The sequence below is a fragment of the Bos taurus genome, chromosome 22 (genome assembly GCF_002263795.3).
Source record: "Bos taurus isolate L1 Dominette 01449 registration number 42190680 breed Hereford chromosome 22, ARS-UCD2.0, whole genome shotgun sequence".
Lineage (NCBI taxonomy): Eukaryota > Metazoa > Chordata > Mammalia > Artiodactyla > Bovidae > Bos > Bos taurus.
The window spans coordinates 21,666,549-21,681,857 of record NC_037349.1 but is presented as its reverse complement, the minus strand read 5'-3'; the positions used below and the strand labels follow the sequence as shown (position 1 = coordinate 21,681,857).

The following is a 15,309-nucleotide window of genomic DNA, read 5'->3' as shown; positions in this document are numbered from 1 at the left end:
TTGCTCAGTCCTGTCTGACTCTTTGCGACTCCATGAACTGCAGCACACCAGGCTTCCCTGTCCATCAGCATTTCCCAGAGGTTGCTCAAACTCATGTCTGTTGAGTCAGTGATGCCATCCTATCATCTGGATCTCTGTCTCCTCTCGCCTTCAGTCTTTGCCAGCATCAGGATCTTTTCCAATGAGTCAGTTCTTCGCATCAAGTGGCCAAAGTATTGGAGCTTCAGTTTCAGTATCAGTCCTTCCAATGAGTATTCAGGGTTGATTTCCTTTAGGATTAACATAGGCATCTAACTCTTTACAAACATTGAGTGTATTTTTTTGAAGTGTAGTTGATTTACAATATTAGTTTCAGGTGTACAGCAAAAGGATTTGGTATCTTTTCAGATTATATTGCATTAAAAGTTATTGCAAGATGATAGCTATACTTGCCCATGCTGTAAAGTGTATCCTGGTTGCTTACTGAGTATGTGTTTTTGATATATGACATGAGAATCTGCTAATCAGCCATGGGAAATGCCTGAGACATACATTATCCTGACTGTGTAAGTAGGAAAGCTAAGTCTTAGGTTAAATCATGTGTCAGGTGATGGGGAAAGGAGTCAAGACAGGTACATCTGCCCCAACTTAGAATCTAGAGTTCCACTTTGCTGTGTTAACTGCTGCCAGCATTTAGGGTGTCCATAGGTTAAGGCAACTTGAAAATGTGTGCCTGAGAGCTGGGAGATGTGCTTATAGCCAGTGATGAAGTTGGCCCCTGCTCTGCTGTCCATCCGTATTTTCAGAAGTAGGAGGTTTAGAAATTTCAGCAATTGCTAGACAGTGAGATCTCAGAGAGTTCCTCTTAGCTTTCATTCTCTATGTCCTTTTTCCCTGATAAAATCATTTCATTTGACTGCCCAAGGCTAGTGGGAGAGAATTCATTTTCCTCCATGAAGCATAGACAAATTTCTGATTTCTCTGCAAGAGTCAGCGGTGCAGCACCCCCCAATGTTTTTATACAGCCAGCCCCTTGAAGCACCCCCCAGAGCCCCACATGAGTTGAGGGGATGGGGGCATCATGGAATCCTGGCCTAGAGATCGCTGCTTTCTCTATCTGACCTTCCCTTGCCAAAGGCCTAGCCGGGTCTTCAACCTGTTTTTCATCTGTCTTCTCCCTCACAGGCTGAAGACACCAAGATGCAGGAGATAATGAGGCTGGCTCATGAGTTTCTTCAGAATTTCTGCGCCGGCAACCAGCAGAATCAGGCTCTGCTCCACAAACATATAAACCTGTTTCTAAACCCAGGGGTAAGACTGGAGGCCTGTCTGGGACTCTGTGCTGGGAGGAGGACCGCAGGGGGTGGAAGCAGGAAGAGAAGAGAACAGCTTGTTCTTTTGCTGTTGTGGCCGCTGGGACTTGTTATGATGCAACCTTCATTCTGATGGGGAACATTTTGATCAGCTCTCAGGAGGACCTGAATACTTTATGGGAAAAAAAGGTAGAAGGAGGGAGGAAGCGGTGGTAGATGCAAGATAAATGTATTTTCTCTTAGTAGCATCCCTCAGTACATCAAACTCCAGCTGTAGCAAAGTACCAATTCTCACTGTCCAGCCACATCCTCCTGAGGTCCTGCATGAAGTTTTCTATGTTTACACAAAACATAATGTGTCCGTGTAAAACATAATTGTGTTACATTTTAATTACATATGTTTTTAATATGTTACATACGTGTTATGCTTTTTTTATAGGAAAATGGTGGTACACTGTACACATTGTTTTTGTATTTTGCCTTTTTCACTTACACATCTTGGGTATCTTTGTAAGTCAGAGATATATAAATTTTTCTCATTGATTTTCATGGCTAAATACTTCCCCGGTGGCTCTGCGGTAAAAGAATCTGCCTGCAGTGCAGGAGATACGGGTTTGATCCCTGTGTTGGGAAGATCCCCTAAAGGAGGAAATGGTAATCCACTCCGGTATTCTTGCCTGGAGAATCCCATGGACAGAGGAGCCTGGTGGGCTACAGCCCATGGGGTCACAAAGAGTTGGACACGACTGAAGCAACTGAGCGCACATGGGCAGAATGGCTGTAACTTTTTTGAAACCATTTCCTTATTAATGGACAGTTCAGCAGTGTCTGATTTTTGGCTCATGAGCAGTACTGCAAAGGACAGCCTTGTACATTAACACACACTCACATGCACACACACAAACACACCTAAGTACTCATCCATACTGCTGGAGCTTTCCAGAGAAAGAACTGCATTGTAGAGTCATCTTCCATCCTTTTCATGTTAATGAAAAGGCAAAAGATGAAAAGGTTAAAGCCCCTTACCTCACACCAGTCATTAAACCTAATAACTCTGTAAGTCTGGATAAAAAGTAGAAAATGAAGCTCCTGAAAAGGAAAACCTGAAAATATCCTCATGACCTTATGGAAGGGAACTTTTCTCACAATGAATGCAAAGAGCACTAGTCATGCAGGAAAATATCAATAAATCAGACTTTAAAAAAAAATCAATGCAGAACTTCCCTGGTGGTCCAGTGGTTAAGCCTTCGCCTTCCAATGCAGGGGGTGTGGGTTTGGTCCCTGGTCAGGAAGCTGTGATCCCATCCACATGCCTCTTGGCCAAAAAACCAATAGATGAACAACAGACGCAAAATTGTAACAAATTCGATACAGACTTTTTAAATGGTCCAAGATAAAAAAATCTTTAAAAAAAAATCAAGAACTTCTATTTGTCAAATGACACTGTAAAGAGTAAGCGAAGACAAGCCCCAGTGAGAGAAAACACTCAGTGTTCAAGTCCAGGAGCAACTTCACTCCCAGTAGAAGCAACAAACTCCAGAAGGTCCGTGAGGAAGATCACAGCCCACTCTTTCAAATGAGCTAAAAACTTTAAAATGGGACGCTCTGCCGTAGAGATTATCCAAATGGCCAACAGCCATCACAAAGCCCTCAACATGGTTCAGCATCAGAGAAATGAAAATTGAGGAAGTTACTTACAACAAATTATGAAATTAAAAAACTGACACTACTCAGTATTGGCAACACTATGGAGTAGCTGTAATGTAGAATGTAAATTGTTAATTTGTTTCAAAGCTGTTTGGGAGTATCTTCCAAAGCCAAATGTATTTGAACTCTGCAACCCAACATTATTCCTGGGTATAAAGCCAACAGAAATGCATACATTTCATTTATCAGAAGACATTTAGAAGAATGTTCAGAGGGACCCTGTTCATCACACATGTCATAAGAATTGTGTCACTCCTTACGCTTAAGACCGGTGGTGGTGGTGGGGATTTAATTGCTAAGTCACTCCCCCGAATGCCCATCAACAGATAAATGCACGTGGTATATTCATGCGACGGAATGTGTGTAGCAGTGATAGTCAACAAGCTAGTAACACATACAACACGGATGACACGATTGCAATTTGAACAAAAGGCAGGTAGAAGAGGATGCTTGAGGTTCAAGACTGGGCAAAACTAATCTGTGGTTGTGGAAGCCAAAATAATTGTTAAACTTGGAGAGAGCGGGCCATAAAGGGGTCTATTTTGTTCCTTGGTCTGGGTGCTGAGCTTCCCTCTGAAATTCATTCAGCAGAAAACTAATGATGTGTTTACTGTCCTGTGGTTTTATTACACATGATTGAAAAAGCTGAGTTAACAGGAACACCCTACAGAAGCAAGGATGGAGAAAGATGCTCTCGCGGGGCTGAATGCCCCTGCCTGTGTTGGGATAGACTCTTTCTCGCCTCGCCCTTCCTTTGATCCTGTCTCTGTGCCCTTGCTCTCGCATCAGATCCTGGAAGCCGTCACGATGCAGCACATCTTCATGAACAACTTCCAACTGTGCAGCGAGATCAACGAGCGGGTCGTCCAGCACTTTGTTCACTGCATCGAGACTCACGGTCGAAATGTCCAGTACATCAAGTTCCTGCAGACGATTGTCAAGGCTGAAGGGAAATTCATCAAGAAGTGCCAAGACATGGTCATGGCCGAGGTGACAGCTATGTATTTCTAAATACCTTCATCCGATGTTCTCAGGGACTTACAAATTATTTAATTTTATTTGTATAACCTGGCACCGTGTCCAGGGGCCATTAAAAAAAAAATAATGTATGTGTGTGCACGCACAAGTGTGTGTGATCTTGTGTGTGTGAGCTTAAACTGTAGAAACAGCCAAAAATCCAATCTACTTTTTCATAGCAATAAATCTATTTTAAGGATCGTTGGCTAGGATTCTTCTGAGAGAGTAAAACAGCCCAAGAAAATTGAACCAAAATACATTGAATTGAGGTTAAATGTGGATAGAATCCTTTGAGCCAAAGAAGTTCTTCTTGTGAATTCTATAACTTAAAAAAATTATCCACCTAATTAACTAGCTGGGAATATTGTTGGTTGATGCTTTATGAGAAGCTGGTCAGTAGAATCGGGGCAAAGTCCCCCTTGGGTCTCTGTCAGACGTCAGTGCCCATGGATGCCGTCTGTCCCAGGAGGGTCCTCTGTCACCCTCGGGACTTCAGCTTCTGTAGGTGCTTGCTGTCATCTTTCCATCTTTAAAAAATAAATGGAATCTCAAGTAAATCCAGCTAACACCTGGAGTTGTGGTCTTATCTACATATATGAGTTCAGTGAAAGATGGTATAGTGTCGTTAAAAGTGTTGGCTTGACCTGGGATACACATGTCTTCTGGTCCATGTCCCAGGCTGCGTGATTCAGGATTGAGAAACTCACAGGCTAGTTAAATGAGATAAAGATGACAGTGATAGCTACCATTTATTGGAATGGCTGCTCCAGTTGGTATTGTAAGCTATTGTGGGAACATTCTCAGAGTTCATAAAGGTTAGCTGTTATTAAGTGAATAATATTGACCGTATTTATTTTGACTTCTGTGTCAGCCCTTTTTGGATCTTTCATATTTCATGCAGTGCTGAACAATTTCAACACTTAATTCTTAAGTAGATTAATGAGAACCCCCAGTCCCCAGCAGACAAGTTTTATGAATAGAAATGCCTTGACTCTTTGAGTGCTGAAAGGAAGGTGTATCTTACTTAGAATTGGATTATTTGTGATTGTGAAGAAATAAGGCAGTGTATGAAAGAGCTGTAACAAAAATACAAAGCGTGAAAGGAGATGGGAACATTTTTAAAAAGAAAAAAAAAATCATAGCCCAATAATTAGGGGAAATACAAGGGCAGGCTTGAAATCTACATTTTGCTTGATACATGAATGCTGGTATGTAGACTTTCTCTTCCCCTAATAATGTTTAGGACTGCTGTGATATTTTTATATCTGAATGAAAATGCTGCTGCTGAATTTTTTAGTTGTTTAGTAATAAAAATGAATGAAGTGTAGATGAGTTCAGTAATATAAATGCAGCTGGATTTGGAAGGTAAATGCTGACAGAACCTCTCTTTCTGTGTGAATAGATTTCTTTTTTAATGCTTCCCCCATCCCAGAAAGCTTGTGCTATAAACAAGTCTCACTCTCTCACTGATCACAGCTGGTTAATTCAGGAGAGGATGTCCTCGTGTTCTACAACGACAGAGCCTCTTTCCAGACCCTGATTCAGATGATGAGGTCCGAGCGGGACCGGATGGACGAGAACAGCCCCCTCATGTACCACATCCATCTGGTGGAGCTCTTGGCCGTGTGCACAGAGGGCAAGAACGTCTACACGGAGATCAAATGCAACTCCCTGCTCCCACTGGATGACATTGTCCGCGTGGTGACCCACGAGGACTGCATCCCCGAGGTGAGCGACTGCGTCTCCAGGGTGGGTGGGCTCTGACTCTCCACATGGTGTGGGGCGGGGGGGTGCGGCTGGATGGGAGCTGACCCAGGTGGGACCTCACAGCTTTGACACCCACGGCTCACTTAGCTGTGAGACTTCCAGTGGCCAAAACAGCATCCTCTTGAGCCTTGATTTTGTGTGAGAGGGATGACAGGGGAAGTAAATCTTTTTGTCTCCTTGAGAAAGAACAGGAAACTGCTGCAGTCATCTCACCTGTTGAAACAGGAGCGTTGAGCTGAACGGACCTCTCAGAAATGAGATGAACGGTGGCTAGGGAGACAGTTCACACCAGTGTAAAACTTAATAGGTTTATTCTTTAAAACAAAAACTTGCGATGCAAAAATCATGAATGACAGCTTTAAAATATTCAGGAACAGCAGGTAACCAGTAAGAAATGGAAAGTAATCTACAATTTTACCACCCATAATAAATACCTGTTAGGTTTTTAGTAAATCCTTTCAGCTTTTGTTTTCCCTATTCATATACATTAACTAGTAACAAAAAAAATGGATCATGCAATATATATTTTTGTTCATGTTTTAAAATATATAGTATTAGTTTATATTATTAGTATATATACATATGCATTTATATGTGTGTGTGTGTGTGTGTGTGTAGAGAGAGAGAGAGAGAGAGAGAGCGTGCGCATATTTTCAGCTTCCTTGGTAGCTCAGGTGGTAAAGAACCAGCCTGCAATGCAGGAGACCGCGGTTCGATTCCTGGGTTGGGAAGATCCCCTGGAGAAGGGAGAGGCTCCCCACTCCAGTGTTCTTGGGCTTCCCTGGTAGCTCAGACGGTAAAAAATCCACCTGCAATGCAGGAGACCTGGGTCCAATCTCTGGGTTTGGAAAGATCCCCTGGAGAATGGCATGGCAACCCACCTCAGTATTCTTGCCTGGAGAATCCCATGGACAGAGGAGCCTGATGGCTACAGTTTATGGGGTTGCAACAAATCAGACACAACTGAGCGACTGAGCACAGCACAGCATAGATTATGTAGTATATATTAAATATATACTGTTTTTAGACTACTTTTTGGAAAAGTTATTGCGTTTTGGCAGGGTGAACACTTAGAAGTGCTGTGTCATGCAAGGTGCATTTCTTTTGACTTGACAGTGTGAAGTGCCTTCCAGCAGTTTGACCTCAGCGGCCCCACACCACAGAGCTCTTATCACTCCAAATCCTGCCAGCTCTTATTGTTGTTATGCCCTTTATTATTTATTATTTTTCAGTCTGGAGGCTGTATAGTGATACCTCATAGTGGTTTTAATTTCTGTCTTCTTGATTACTAAATGAGATTCAGCCCCTTTCCATATATTATTTTTGATATTTACTATTCCTTTAAGTAAATATCAGATCACATTTTTTGCCCCTTTTTCCCATCTTACACGCAGAGATCTGTAAGAATTCCTTGTGGAGATATGCATTGCAAACAGCTTCTCTCCAATTGTGTCATTTAACTCTTGTAACAGAGCCATTTCATGAGTAGAAATTCTTAACTTTAATGTAGTCAAACCTGGCCCTCTTCTGTGGTCCCAGTGTTCTGTTGCATTCTTCACCTGGAAGTCAGGAACATCTTCTCTTCCAAAAGCTTTGTTTTCAGATGTCATCTTGGTGAATTTTGACCATCAAAAAGCCATAGAGATTCAGTGGCCAAGAGAAAATGGAATGGCCATCTTGGTCTGTCCTTGTCATTGTTAATTTGAGGGAACTAGTCAGTCCCACATGTCCTATGAATAAGTTGATTTTTACAGAAAAATCTGTTTCTCTTTTTCAGGTTAAAATTGCCTACATTAACTTCCTGAATCACTGCTATGTGGACACGGAAGTGGAAATGAAGGAGATTTATACCAGCAATCACATGTGGAAATTGTTTGAGAATTTCCTCGTCGACATCTGCAGGGTAAGGCTTTCTGGAACTACGGAGACAGGGGAAGGGGTATGTGTGGGTCTGCGTCTCCCTGTGCAGACGTAGGGATGACAGTCACGTCATTGCAACTTGCTAGTTGGTGGCACAAGGAGATACCTGGCTCTTTTACCGCGTCTTATTTCTTTTGATCTTTTACTCCTAGCTTGAGAATAGATTTTATTCATCAAGCTTCAGGGAGGGTAGGTTATTTCGGTTTTCATTTCATCCTTTATGGATTGATTTGGGAATGATAATCTGGGACATATTAAAATCAGATATATAAAGTTTTGTCTTTTTTGGCAATGAGTCTCTCCTCGAAGGACACCTTCCTGAGTGTGAGCATTTATCTCCTAAGATCTGGTGTCAAGGATCCTTCAAATCACATCACTTTCCCACCTATTGCTTTCCTGACCCAGCCTTCAGGATGGCTTCAGTAGTCTTGATTTGGTTTTGCAGTGACCTTAATACATGTTTGAAAGCCATGGGACTATACCCTCACAAGACACATCATGGATTTAATAGGAGTTGTGTGGTGGTCAGGTTGGGGGAAAGTAACTCAGTCCTTCACAGAACAATTGTGAAATGAATCCCAATTTCAGAAACATTGTGATACTAAAAAGGAAAAAAAAAAGTGCATTGTAGAATCATAGAATGTGGCATTTTCTCCTGACTGTACCATTACCAGTATAAATACAAGGAACCTACAAGAACTTAATTTCCTTCTAATCAGGACTGTGTTTAATAATACCCTAGTGTTGGCATCACAGATATATATTGTTGTTCAGCAGCCCAGTCATGTCCGACTGTTTGCGACTCCATGGACTGCAGCACGCTGGGCCTCCCTGTCCCTCAGCATCTCCCGAAGTTTGCCCAAGTTCATATCCATTGCATCAGTGATGCCATCCAGGCATCTCATCCTCTGACACCCTCTTCTCCTTCTGCCCTTGATCTTTCCCAGCATTAGGGACTTTTCCAGTGAGTTGGCAGACCGCATCAAGTAACCAAAATACTGGAGCTTCAGCTTCAGCATCAGTCCTTCCAATGAGTATTCAGGGTTGATATACATATATATATATAATTTAAATATGTATATATTTTCATCTCAAGCTCTTCCTCGTCTTTTAATCCCATAAATCTAGGGGTTTGGCTTGAAATGGAAATCCTGCTTTGATTCTTTAAATCAGGACTCAACAAAGTTTTCTGTGAAGCCCCAGATAGTAAACATGTTTGGCTTTGTGGGCCGTGTGGTCTCTGTCACAGCTACTCAGCTCTGCTCTGGTAGCGTGAGAGTGACCACAGTAGTATGTAAACAGATGGGCATGGCTGGGTTCCAGTAAAACTTCATTTATAAAAACAGCCACCAGCCCTTAACTTGGCTTATCCCTGCCATAAGTTGTTAAAAAATGCTTTAAAATTCATTGCTGACTTCACTTTTGAATGTGTCTACCCACTGCTCATCACTGGACTTAGAACATGACAGTTAATAAAATTTGATGGTTTTACCCTTCATAATTTTCAAAATTATATATCTGATTTTATATCTCCAATTAGAGGGCTAATGAGTTTGGTAATAAAATGGGTGTTAAATATTTGGGGAGAATTCCCCGGTAGTCCAGTGGTTAGAGTTCTCGCTGTCACTGCCAGGGGCCCAGGCTCAGTCCTTGGTTGGGGAAGTGAAATCCCACAAGCTGCGTGTTGTAGTCAAAAAAAAAAAAAAAAAATTGAATTTCTTGAACCTGTTCTTCTAAATGTGTAATTGTATTCTAAGCAGCAAAATTATCTAAAGTCCAGGTGAAACCTGAAGTCTCCCTTCACCCCCAAACTTACACAGACGGTTATTCTGAGTCACAGCCCACTCTTTTCAGCAGTCCTGTGGCTCAGTAGAGTTTTCACTGAATTGAAAGGAGTGTTGTAGGTTTGGAGAATATCATGCCCAGTGGACTCAGTGGTAATACTTGATTAAGTATCTTGATGATATGCATTAGTTACGTATGACCTAGAGAAGAATGACTTAAACAGTTTACTTTTAGGGTACCTAGAGGCAACGGTAGGTATTAAGCCTATAATGCCTTTGGGGGCTTTAGACTGGCCACAAGTTGGTAGGAATTAGGAAGTGATGGCCTTGTAGGTCCCAGGCCAATGTTTTATAATTCTTCACCATGATATCCAAGCTCATCTGTTTCTCTTTTACCATGATTCTTTTTTTTTTTTTTTATCATTGTTCTCTTTTATTTATTCATTTGTTTTTATATTTTGGTTGCACCACACATGGCATGCTGAATCTTACAGGGATCAAACCCATGCCCCCTGCATTGGAACCATGGAGTCTTAACCCCTGGGCCACCAGGGAGGTCCCTAATTGTTCTCTCTTAGGAGGAGGAATACTGACTTGCAGGCTTTTGCCTTTCCTTTGTTAAGGGTAATTAGCAGAAATAGTCATCGATTTCTTAATTTTACAAGGAACTTGCAGGGTTTGGTACAAGGTCTAAAGCGTTGACTTGTCCTCCAGGCCTGTAACAACACGAGCGACAGGAAACACGCAGACTCGATTCTGGAGAAGTACGTCACCGAAATCGTCATGAGCATCGTCACCACGTTCTTCAGTTCTCCCTTCTCAGACCAGAGTACAACTCTGCAGGTAAGAAGTATGAACAGAGATGCAGGTAACTCCCAGGAGATCCTCGGCAGACGGACTTGGTGCTGATTCTGGAGTGAGCGGCTGCGGATGAGCCAGCCCTCCGTGAAGCATTAATAACAGATGCTTCTCTCTTCGTGGAGGATGGTTTTTACAGGAATTGCGTGGATAATGAAGTAGCTGAGAATGTTTTTCTGTATCAGATGGTTCTATGGCTATTGATTTTTTTCCTGAAAATGCCTTCTTTTTTCCCTCTCTTTAATCTTGTTGATTCCTTACCTCTAACCTTAGAAAGACAAGCAGCTTTCAAATGAGTGGTAGCATGTTAACACTTTTTAAGAAAATTATGTATTTTTTTTTCTTTTGGCCACACTGGGTCTGTGTTGTTACACATGGGCTTTCTTTAGTTGCTGTGCTCGGGCTTTTCATGGTGAGAGGGCTTCAGTAGGTGCGTGCGTGGGCTCAGTGGGTACGGCTCCTGGGCTCTAGGGCACAGGCTCAGTAGTTGCGGTGCACAGGCTTAGTGACTGTGTGGCACGAGGGATCTTTGCAGACCTGGGATGGAGCCCATATCCCCTGCATCGGCAGGCAGGTTCTTCACCACTGGACCAGTAGGAAAGTCCAACACTTAATAAAACATGTCTGGGAGTCTCCATTATAAGCCCACATGTGTGCCTACAGTTCATCAGAAGGGGTTACGTGGCCAGCAGGAATGAGACGTCCTTGAGCCTTGATACTGTGGCTACCACATCCCACCAGCCCCAGCATGTGCTGATCACTGGTGCCCCCTGGAGTTGTGCAGCAGCCCTGCAGGCTGATGGTCAGTGTACTTAGGAGTTTCAAACATGTGAATCCCTGGACCTGGGAGATGTTTTCATTATTCTTGGAAAAGTCACTCTTCTTTCTGTAACTGAGGTCTGGGTCATTGGCCGTGGGAGTCTTACGGCGGGTCCGTGTACACAGCCTGCAGGTTGAAAACAGGACTTGGTCTCCAGTGGGCCAGAAGAGCAGCAGTAACCATCCTTGTCATGCATATAGATGGAGGGTGTCCTGGGGTTGATGCGTGGCCCAGGCTGGTTGAATTGTAGACAGATAACCTTAATTAAGGTAAATTCTCCAAGAGGAGAGTGATTCATGGTCAGTATGATATCACTGGAACATTTATTAGAAACCGCTATTCTGTTACTCATGCAGAGGAGTTCATATTAACTTAGTACTCGTGGTATTATCCCCGTTTTTCAGGTGAACAGATTGAGGCTCAGGGGATTAAATTACCATCCTCAACCATGGTCACCACTGCTAATTGCAAAACCATGATTTCAACCCAGATCTGTCTGACTCTAAAACTTGAATTCTGGAATTTTTAGTGAGATATGTTTTCTTAGGAATTGTTGGTAACCTGCTGTTTAATTTAGCTTCTTTGCTAGCCTTCAGTTATCTCTAAAGTGTCATTAAGTAAGAATGCCACCTTTAGAATACCTGTGGATGGTTTTTGTGTCATTGGGGAATAAGAACTTGCTAGATCCCAAGCACGTGAGTTGTTAGAGGCCAAAATGTGCGCCTTACCAAGAGCCATTCTACTCAGAGCCAACTGCTTTGGTTAATCAGGATGAACTTGCTTCTCTTGTAATTAAAAGTGACCATTGCTGTGAGGCAAGTCCCATACTCCTAGAGACTGTGAAACAGTGTTGCAAAAGCAAATGTCAAGCTCAGTCAGTCAAAGTAATTGGAAACCATTGAAACTCCAATACTTTAGCCACCTCATGCGATGAGTTGACTCATTGGAAAAGACCCCGATGCTGGGAGGGATTGGGGGCAGGAGGAGAAGGGGACGACAGAGGATGAGATGGCTGGATGGCATCACTGACTCGATGCACATGAGTCTGGGTGAACTCCGGGACTTGGTGACGGACAGGGAGGCCTGGCGTGCTGCGATTCATGGGGCCGCGAAGACTCGGACACGACTGAGCGACTGAACTGACCTGAGACAGGAATTTGTGTTCAGTGTTTTTGGTGTTGGTCCCTGTTCTCTCCTTCCATTGCCTTTGCTCTGAAACCACGTTTAACCCAATTATTAGGCAGTGGGGGCCAGAGAAATCAACTTCAACCTTTCACGTCCGGAGCGAGGCCCCGGTTATCCAAGTATAATTAAAATACATAGTCCAAGCTGGATTTCTAGAATAATTATTTTGAAGCAATACTGTTTCCGAAGCTGTCCTCACCTGTCTTATTTGCTGCAAAGCCTGCGTCTTGTTTCCTCAGCTAGATTTGTACCTTCGTCCTTCCTTCCTCCCATGTTTTGTATCTTCCCTTCCTTCCTTTAGCCTGTGTTTCTGGGGGAGGAAAATGGTGGACTTGGAGTTTTGCTGCATTTAAGGCACCAGTGAAATGTCCAAGGGGCGGCTGGAAATGTGGGTTCTGGGAGGAACGACAGAACTTTGAAGCCTTTTGGAGCTTCCCGGGTGGCACTGCGGTAGAGAATCTACCTGCCAATGCAGTAGACGTGAGTTCCATCTCTGCTCGGGGAAGATTCCACATGCCGCGGAGCGACTAAGCCTCGCACCACAACTGCTGAGCCTGGGAGCTGCAGCTGTGAAGCCCGTACACCCTGGAGCCTGCACTCTGCAACAAGAGAAGCCACCACAATGAGAAACCTGTGCAACACGCCTAGAGAGCAACCCCACCTGCTGCAGCTAGAGAAAGCTCAGGCAGTGACAGGAAACCAGCACAGCCATAAATAAGTAAAGTTATTTTAAAAAAAAAAAAATCTTTGGAGGCTTTTAAAGCAGGACAGAGTTGGGTTCCAGTCCTTCCCAGTTCTGTGAACTTGGGGAGATCTCAGAGCTTCAGAACCCTTTTCTTACACGTTAAATAGGGTTATAGTATGACTGGGATGATGACCCAGTGTGACCTGCGGATGACTGGGAGAATTAATGTTTATGAATAGCTATCACAATGCCTGGTACACAGGAGTTGCTTAACAACTGGCAGCTGGTACTGTGTCCTGCTAGACTGCAAGCTACAAGGGAGTGGGGTGAGGGGGGCAGAGACGTGTCTCAGATGCTGTTCTATCCTGAGCACCATGCCTGGCCCCTGGGAGGTGCTCATTGGATGAGTGAGCAAATGAATTGCGTAGACTCAGGAGAAGGGAACTCTGAAGTCCAAGTATAAATGCTTGCTAGTGCACGTCTTGGCAGGAAAAAGAAGAGGTAGACTAGAAAGGACCTGGGCAGAGCACAGATAATTAAGGACAAATTATACAACAGGCCAGAGGGAGATTAAGGGGTTATCTTGCCCTCAGGGTGGAATTCATGAGCAAAACAGAGCCTTGAGAACTAAACAGGGGAGAATCTCAGGCAGAAAGTGCTGGGCAGCCATGTTCATCAGCCCAAGAGGTTGTGTGAGCTGGTGCCCCCAGATTGGCCATTAGAATAGGAAATTAGGAATCAGTTGCTCTGGCTGATTGACTCGTCTTTTGTTTATTCAAGTGCCAGATGGGAACAGAGCAGATGCTCAATAAATGTTGGCTCAATTGAATTCATTTAGTTGAAGGATTCTTCTTCCTTTAAGTTAGGCCATTGAGTCCCCGTCTCACACTCCATCAGAGGGGACCAAGAACTACAGGTCCGAGGCGGCCTCATCAGCTGGTACATCCTCCCCAGCTCCCTCAGCCCAAGCACAGTCCAGCCTTGGGACGCAAGCCTGCTCAGGCTCGAGGAATGTGACACCAGCCCGGGTCACTGAGGTTTGATGGGTTCAGAGTAGGACTTATTTTCATTGATTTTTATTGTTTCTATTGTAGTACAGTTGGTACGCTGTGTTGCGTGTGTTTGAGTTCTGCAGCAACTTGATTCACTTACACTCTTAGCTCTTCTTTTTTGGATTCTTCTCCCACGTAGGTTATTACAGTGCTGAGTAGAGTTCCCTGTGCTTCCAGCAGGTCCACCTTGACCATCAATTTTATGAATATCATTGTGTTTATGTTAATCCCAACCTCCTAATTTCTCCTTACCCCTTGCCCAGCTTCCCCCTCATTAACTCTAAGTTTCCTGTCTGTGAGTCTCGTTTTGATTTGAACATTGGTTCACTGTGATCAGTTTTGAAATGTGATGTGTAAGTGATAACTGATGTTTGTCTTGCTCTGTCTGACTTAGTGGACCTGGTGGGATCATCTCACAGTCCATTCTTGTTGCTGCAAATGGCGTGATTTTCTCCTGTTTCCTGCTGAGTCTTAATCCATTGGGTACGTGTAGCATATCCTCATCCATTCATCTGTGGGTGGTCATTTCTGTGTGCCCATGCCTTGGCTATTGTAAATAGTGCCACAGACATTGTTGGGGTGCTTGTGTCTTTTGGAAGGATGGTTTTCTCTGAAGACATGCCCACCCAGGAGTGAAATCTTGGAATCTCATGGGAGCCCTATTTTTTTTTTTTTTTGAAGGGATTTCTATACTGTTCCCCATAGTGATTGTTACCATTATGTATTTCCACCAACAGCGTACTAAGTTCCCTTTTCTTCAGGCCCTCTCTAGCATGTAGACTTTTTAATGACTGTTGCTTGGGAATAACCTCCTCATCGTTTTGATTTGCATTTGACTGCAAGGAAATCCAACCAATCCATTCTGAAGGAGATCAGCCCTGGGATTTCTTTGGAAGGAATGATGCTAAAGCTGAAACTCCAGTACTCTGGCCACCTCATGCAAAGACTTGACTCATTGGTAAAGACTCTGATGCTGGGAGGGATTAGGGTCAGGAGGAGAAGGGGACGACAGAGGATGAGATGGCTGGATGGCATCACTGACTCAATGGACATGAGTCTGAGTGAACTCCGGGAATTGGTGATAGACAGGGAGGCCTGGCATGCTGCGATTCATGGGCTTGCAAAGAGTCAGACACGACTGAGCGACTGAACTGAACGGAACTGAATCATTAGAGTGGTGTCATCTGCGTATCTGAGGTTATTGATATTTCTCCCGGTAATC

At 43.6% G+C, this 15,309-nt stretch overlaps 1 protein-coding gene across 1 annotated transcript in view; it reads left to right on the top strand.

Annotated features, from left to right (window-relative positions):
- Positions 1-15,309, top strand: part of ITPR1 (inositol 1,4,5-trisphosphate receptor type 1) — a 353,911-nt gene that overhangs the window by 194,837 nt on the left and 143,765 nt on the right. Inside the window, exons 31-35 of the mRNA NM_001435139.1 lie at positions 1,165-1,290; positions 3,789-3,989; positions 5,493-5,744; positions 7,561-7,686; positions 10,202-10,330. Of these exons, the coding sequence (NP_001422068.1) occupies positions 1,165-1,290; positions 3,789-3,989; positions 5,493-5,744; positions 7,561-7,686; positions 10,202-10,330 (834 nt within the window). The remainder of the gene's footprint in view (positions 1-1,164; positions 1,291-3,788; positions 3,990-5,492; positions 5,745-7,560; positions 7,687-10,201; positions 10,331-15,309) is intronic.